This window comes from Halictus rubicundus, chromosome 13, assembly GCF_050948215.1.
Source record: "Halictus rubicundus isolate RS-2024b chromosome 13, iyHalRubi1_principal, whole genome shotgun sequence".
Lineage (NCBI taxonomy): Eukaryota > Metazoa > Arthropoda > Insecta > Hymenoptera > Halictidae > Halictus > Halictus rubicundus.
The window spans coordinates 3443501-3451632 of record NC_135161.1 but is presented as its reverse complement, the minus strand read 5'-3'; the positions used below and the strand labels follow the sequence as shown (position 1 = coordinate 3451632).

At 36.6% G+C, this 8132-nt stretch overlaps 1 protein-coding gene across 4 annotated transcripts in view; it reads right to left on the bottom strand.

Moving 5' to 3' along the window:
* Positions 1-598: 598 nt before the first annotated feature.
* Positions 599-8132, bottom strand: part of LOC143360353 (neural-cadherin) — a 522812-nt gene continuing 515278 nt past the window's right edge. For all 4 annotated transcript variants that reach the window (XM_076799099.1, XM_076799100.1, XM_076799101.1 and 1 more), the window contains 5 exons: positions 6540-6729; positions 6178-6419; positions 5439-5654; positions 5187-5342; positions 599-4591 (listed from right to left, as the gene is read on the bottom strand). In XM_076799099.1, coding sequence (XP_076655214.1) covers positions 4482-4591; positions 5187-5342; positions 5439-5654; positions 6178-6419; positions 6540-6729 — 914 coding nt within the window. In that variant the 3' untranslated portion in view covers positions 599-4481. The remainder of the gene's footprint in view (positions 4592-5186; positions 5343-5438; positions 5655-6177; positions 6420-6539; positions 6730-8132) is intronic.

Here is an 8132-nt window from a genome sequence, read left to right as displayed (position 1 = left end):
TCGATTCGTGTTACCTCCCCTCATCTGGCGACTATGCTCGTACTCCTAATTCAGCAAAATTATGCGTCGACCCGTAGTAGAATACAACGTCGCGAGGATCAAATTTATAGGATATCTACTTTTGTATGCACATTATCTACGCTAATAACATTTACGAAAAACTATATAATTCCCTTCTTATTACTTTTCAAAGTATGGAGATACGTTGTGAAACACCCTGTAGTAATATTTGTAATAACTCGTGAAAGGACATATTCCGCATTCGTGTTGTATCGTGTAAACGTTTTGAAATGTCTACGTCCAGCGAATGGATCGAACTCTTTTTCGATGGCGAGTCATTGAATTATGTCTGACAAGATCGACGCTCAGCGGAACAGAAATCTCGGAGGCCGACTTTGCATTTTAACTGCAAGAAGACGGTATCTAGAATAACGAAATCATGTTATGTGAGTATTAACAAAATTTGATTTAGTATGATTTAGTTATACATGTTTTTGCCAGCAGAGCCTATGGCAATGCGTTTGAAAATGATTATAACAGTTAAAACAATTACTATTTTATTTAGAAGTATATTATAATACTTTTATTTGTACGACTCTGTTATAGGAATAATTCGAGTGGAATCGCTCGGAAATATTTCTGAATGAATCCATCGGTCATGAGGGGCTCTAATTGGTAGGTGTGTCGTTGGACAAAGCCAATCTCCAAGATTTCCAAAATCATTTTAATTTCGTGATTCGTATGAGATTCGTTGCCATGAACAATCGCCGGCACCCATAGTTTGCCACTGTACACATACATACACATGCACGCGCGTGCACACACACAAATGTACGCGGGCCCATGCACGCTACCCAACTCATTACTTAATTACTCAACGATAAACCACACGCCCCTGGGGAACGTCAATCTGTAGAATACTGCATTTGCTTAAAATCTACATGCATGATGAAAACAACGATAAAAACTGCTACAAGAAACGAATGAGAATAACACGAAGAAAATGAAATAACGTGAGAAAATAAAGTACGGTGACCAATTGTAAGTGTGACTGGAGCGAGTTTACGAACATCGAGAAATTTTAAATATTGTTGTTAACAAGGTATTAACATACAATCCGAATCAATTGAATAACCGTATTTAAAAATAAACATACTGTACTGATTATGTTATTTACAAAACAAAAGTAATTGTTCAAGCGTGAAGTTATCGTTTTCTCTAAAAAATAGAAATTGAATTATTACCACTAATTTATTTCTTATTTAGTGATTCGAAATTCAGTATAAAATGCAATATTACTCTATTGAAAACAATATTCAATCTTTGTGCAAATACATTTACCGAAACAGTTTTAAAAAATGGGGAGACTGAAATGATGAGTACACAATCAGCTTTATTACTGCACACAGTCAAGAACAGATTTTCATGAGCATTATTACCGAAGAACTGTCTGATCGTTATGTACAAAGAAAAGTACGTGTATAGTTAAAGTAAATAAATGATTGTCAAATGTGAAACTATCGTAACAGAAAAGTGTAGTACGGAGAAGGAGGTATTTTCGATGCTTCTCTTGATATTGACAGAGTTCGCGAGGTGTCGTCGTGTCGAAGAGGACACGCCGAATAAACGATCGCGAGAACCGTAATATCACAAACTCGTTGGGGAGAATATTACGCAAGACGATAAATTGGTAGGACGAATATACAACGATGCTCGGTGCCGATCGCGGCGCATTACGATCGGCACTGGCGTATCGAGATACACGTTACTTACAACATTCGTACAAGTGCTTATACTATGTTTGGATCTCTTGGGAAATCCGTTGGGGCATCACTTAACCGATAAATTGACTATTAATATTTCCGTAGAGAATTTTACAAATCAGTCGAGACACGCGTACGGAAAAATGTTCTCGACAACGGTTGTCCCTTATCGTCCCTCGTCGTAACGAGCGAGTTGCTCACGTACGGATGCAGAATGCGCCGCATTTTATTCAAGAATCATATTGAGCTCTCACGCACAGTATGCATCATGAGAAAGGGATTTTCGCCATTATCTTCTTTGTTTTATTCGCCGATTAAACTTTTTCCCGAGTCACTTCTCGTTTCAACGGAACATCCTTCCATTCTAATAATTGTATTTGTCGGCCGAGTTTGTTACCGACAGAAAATAAATATAAATACTATGACAAATATCTTTAACTTCACTCGGCGACCGACTTTTTCGTATTTTGTTCTACTTTTTTATTTTTCCTTTTTTTTTTACTTTTTATTCTACGCTTTACGTGTCCTTCGGTCGTGTGTACCTCTTTATTATTGTATAATATGTATATATTTATACATATTACATTATGTTAATATGTATATATATGTATATATTTATATCTGTATAATATTAAATATAATAATTACATATGCGGTAACTCTCTTTGTTATGTGGACATCCATACGTTCCACGTTTGCTGTACCCTTTGTTTGTTCATTACGCACTTCTCTCTCTTTCTATATATTCTATATTTTATTTATAAATTCATATTTATAATATATATATATATATATGTGTGTGTGTATATACATATATATATACATATACACGTATTACATACATACATAATACATATATGTATATAGTGTCAATAATAATACTATTAATCGTTAATGAGGATGGTGGTGACAGTGACAACGATGAGGATGGTTCTCGACTCGCCAACAACAGCTAAACGCATCTTAAATAACTCTAGCACGACAGACCGCATTACGGTAGGACCGTCCGCATGCCGCGAACGAGGAAGGAGCCGCGAATGTGCCGTCTCTCAGGATTCATTACACCTAACAATGATACGAGTCTGTGCACATGGGATCGAGAGCCGGAACCTATTCGCTGGAAGAAAATGAAAGATCGCGTTCAAACTTTACTTGGACGAAGTTCCGAAAATCAGTTAAATCGTATTGAGCTCAAATTTTCCAGATAGCCTCATTTTGCATCAAAAACATGTTTCCCAAAAAGATTTTTGGCGATTCGAAAAAATTTTTTATCATATTCGTATCATTTTGTACCTTACCGACATAACATTTTCTACCTTACCGGCATAACGCTTGGATTAGGTGCCGTTTCTGAACCTGTTATTGCTTTACGCGGATTGAGTCAGGTCTGGGTTACGTCTGGATTAGATTTGGATATGATTATGTTAAATTTTTATTGTTTGATAGGCATGGTTGGATCGTGCCGGTGAATATCGTTTGGAAATGTGTCCAGACAATAAAAGAAACGCGATCACATTGATTGGTTTGACACAAAAACATGTTGAAGTTGGTACGGAAATGCCGGTAAGGCTCAAAATGTGATGGTATGGTAGAAAATAACAATAAAATGACAGAAAAATTTTTACAAGTCGCCAAAAATTCTTTTAGGAAACATATTTTTAATGCAAAATGATGCTATGTGCAAAATTTGCGCTCAATCCGACTTGACCGATTTTCAGAACTTTAGTCTTTTACTTTACTGATCGTTGGATTTCGGATTATGTATCGATGAATGGAGGTACTAACAGTTAAAAAAATGATAAATGCCCTTCAGAGTCAACATGGCCTTAGATCGCGCGGCCACCAATAAAAAAAAACGTAATGACGATCACACGCACGTCAATGATACTGGCAGTAGTAAAACATTTACGAGTAAGTTCAATTAACTGAACTGTCACGATGTACGATAATAACCGAGCGAATGCCGAACCATCGAGGTCGATGGTACCGATAAATAGTAATTATGACTGTGACTAAAAATAATGAACCGTATGTATATGTATAATATTTATAATAAATCTATATACGTATATAGATTTATCGTATTACAATAGAAAAGTCCTTGCTGCGTATAGGGACGCACGAGGGCGCACGCAATTTCGCTATGTATACGCGCAAAAGTGCTATACAAGTTAGGTGTGCACCGTTTCCGCGTATTACGCGTGCTTTCTGGCGCGTTATGACGCCTTCTTTTCGCTGTGACTCGACAGGATTGTTTACAACAATGTTGCGCCTCGTAACACGATGGGCTAAAAGAAAGCTCTTTTCTGAGATCACCATCGACAAACGGCTGCGTTTGTCGGCCAGAGAATGTTGTTTCCCTGTCTTGTTCACGCACCCCGTATGACTGTCCCGACCTTTGTTTGTGTAAATTCATACTGAAACATTACATCCATGCATCGGGAAACAATTTTCGATCCATGAATGTGGTCGATGTTCATTAAGTGAAACGTAGTATTTTTCTTTGCTCGGCTGGGGCAAATACTTTGCTCCGGTGGATACGCATTTCTGTATTCTTCGGCTGTTGCTTCTCTTCTATTGTCCTGGGAAAGTTCGTTCGAATTCACACTCCTTAGAGGACAGTTTCTTTCTACAAGGTTACACAATCACTAATCTTCCCCAGGGGTGCATAGATCGTGCGAATTCACACGAATTTTTTTGGAAATTCCTCGTGTTCTTTTATTCTTCCTCCTCACTCTCCTCCGTTGGACCGTACATGTTAGCCAGTTTGTCGAATCTGGGTCCCCAGGCTGTTAAGTACTCGTATTCATGTTGTTCGTCGTCCGTGCCTGACAGGTTAAACATTTTTATTTAGTTTTCTTTCACATATTTCGATCATTGAGGAATTATTCGTCAAATACCAATTTTCTATCAAGAACAGAGCTTCAATCGACCGACTTCACGCCGCCAATTGTAAGGTGTTCGTATTTTCAAAAACTGGTCCGTGAAAGGGAATACTTGCATATACTAGAGATCGCGAAACTCATTCTTTTAAATTTTTCAATAGCCCCTGATATTATAAAATTGCATTTCTTGCAAACAATTACAAAATTAATAGAGAACAGGATTTTGTTCTTCAACTGATATCGTTTTTAACAGATACTTTTATGTTTCTACTACAAGCATCCAAAAATCCACTTTCACCGGTTGGTTAGTTCAACTGTTATAATTCGATGAAAAAGTTTGACACTTTAACTTAAAAGCGTGTAAGATCAACAATTTCAAATACTATAATTCAAGTAAAAAATTAAATATACGTCGGCAGAACGTACTTCGGCCGCTAGCAGAGACATGTGTATTGATACGGCGTACCAGCACCCTACTTGAGGGGTTACCAAGTCAGTTTTTGTATATTTTAAATATAGGTATAATGTTCGAATGTACCGGAAGCTAGTGATGATAATGAGCCTGCAATACTTCCGCCACCTTCATAAGCGTAATTTCGTAAATCATCGAATGGTGGTGCGTTTGGATCACTGTCAGCTCTCTTTTTATGGTCTTCTATGAAGATTCCTACATTTGGCTCCGGTCCTAGTGGATCTGGATAAGATTTTTTTTTGGAATAACCAATCTTTCAATACATAATAATTATAATATGTAAGAATGGATTCATGATAAGAAAATAACACAACTTACAAAGTACTTTACAAGGTGGCAATTTTCCACCCATTTCCGATATCGGTCCGCCGATAGGAATTTGAAGCGGTGTAATGTCAAATGCTGTCATGTCGTCTTCTCCGCCACCTTCGTCGTCATAATTAATAATATTTTCTCTGACGTCATCGTCAGGGCCAGGATACTTGATGTGAGCCTCCCTTCTTCTATTATAAACAACAAATACTAAGACGAGTACTGTAACATAAAGAACATATTATTATGTTATGTATGTTATGTATATTATTATGTTACTTAATTAAAATATATTATCATATTAAAGCATAATTAAATTATGAATTAAGAAATCTATTAAAATAAGAGAAAAACAATAAGTGCTATACAAATAACTATAAAAAGTTCCGAAAATGCTTTGTTTAAAGAGCATATTACTCGATATTTTTTAAGAATCAGTTTAGTATAAATCAGCTTTATATTATATACTATATTATATACTAAATTGTGTCTCTGTTATTAATGATTTCATGGAAAAAGTGCTCAGGATAAGGTTGCAATGTTTTCAGGGACACATGCAGCGGTAACGTTATTTTTCCAGAGATTCCAAAATCATCAGTACTGTTTAAAAATGAAATGGTCTTTCAGAACATAAAAAAAGAACAAAATCATCCACGGTTTGTAACATTATTGAACTTTTGATGTAGTTTTGTTGTGAATTTTAGTGAATGCAATTGTTTAACTGACAATAACAAGTGAAGCTTACCTAAAATAATCAGAAGACAGACCAGAATGGCTGCCAAAGCACCCATACTGAGTTTCAGTGTTTGACCTTCTTGAACGAGTTCGCAATTCTCACCCCAGAAGCCCTCGGGACAAATACATCGATACCGTAATCGAGGATCCTGGTTGATACACCTGCCACCGTTTAAGCAGGGATAATCAATGCATTCGTTCTTGTCCATGCATCCTTTGTTATCAGGCGATGGAATTCTTCCTTCTCCACACCTAAAGGAGAAAATTCAATAATGTTCATAAATATAACATAATATATGTCTTTCAACTTGTTTGAAAGACTTTGGGACAGAAAATAAATGCAACGTATCGTTCTTGTTAAGGAGTACTTACGTGCACTCGTATTCATTCCAAAGGTCGACGCACTCGTAGGGATCGGCGCAAATGACATTGGCGCAAGGTTTATTAGACGGGCAATTCCGTTCTAGATTCCTGGCCATCGTGGCTTGACCCCATTGTGTTCCATTCATCGCCGGTGGTAGTGGGAGGTGTTTTCCTTCTAATCTGATATCATCGAGACATCCTGGTCGAAATAGTAAAAGTATTATGAGAAAGTGAATATGTATACGTTGTATCTCTGTAATTAGTATTATAATTCAGAAAAACTGTTTTCAACTTAAAAATATGTATATACACGGTCTAGAGTATGTACTAGGGATTCCTATTTCACGTGTATGTACCCAGTAAACAATTTATTCTTGTTTTATTAGAATTTTGTCATATTTTGAACAATGTACCCACTTAGCCAAACCTGCTTCGAGAAAATTTTGAGCAATGTTTTTGATCCTACTTTGCGAGCAAAAGGCGGTCATTTTGGTGTCGAGATCATGCTTGGAGCAGAATTTGGTCCCTATTTGCTATGAATGGTCTCTATTTTTGAATTTGGTTCCTATTTGCCACCAAAACTTGTCGACAAATTTCGAGCCTAATGCGGAAACAGATTGCTCAGAAACGAAGTAGCGTGCTCCAGTAGTTAGAAAAACTACAGTTAAAACTATTATTTTTCTAAATCTATATTCATTGTAGTACGTTCACACAGAAAAGTATGTGTAGATGATACATTTATTTCACATGTTTCATTTCACGGTAGAACGGTCGACTTTATTGCACTGTACTGCACAAAAATATTATCACTTAATCGGCTGAAACAGTAATAACTGTTACAATAGAGATGGTTGCATCAGTGAGTGTATATAAAATCGACAGAACGTGAAATTTGTACACACAATAAAACAGAATTTGATCAACATTTGTATCACTATTAAATATGAAATCATATCATATTATTATCCTTAAACATTGTATACACACATAACATGTATAGTATACACTACAAGTACTATTATATGCTTTAATTTCTTTAAAAAATAAAGATAGAACATTATACTCTAAAAATTCAAAACAATCTGTATATTCAGCAAACATGAATTATTTCGTTGCGTGTTACGAATCAATTGTTTGTTTTAGTTAGGTGTTGCGAATTGATAATTTAAGTTAAGATGTTACTAGGATATCCTCTCTTCGCGCGAGATGACAGTGTGAAATGTAAAAGACGAATTATGTATGTGTATACGACGAACAAATACCGTAATAAATTAATAGCGTGAATAGAGTTAAGTTTGTAGCGTAGCAGTGGTGCGATGCGGAAATATTGTAAACTGCGTGCGAATATTGAATGGTGTGGTGACAGATCTGTATATGTATAGAATGCTACTATGGGAGAAAATGTGTTCCGAATTAAGCGTTATAAACCTCTCGCGGCATCGCGTATTGCAGGGAGATCGTCACATGGACGGAAACCCCGCAGATGGCCACGGGTAAGTTTGTTATGGACAACAGCCTAGGCCCGGTAGACCGGGAGGGGGTTGTGATCAAACCCCTCCGAAACCAGGTCCACGAGCACGGTAAGATCGTAAAGATCGAACC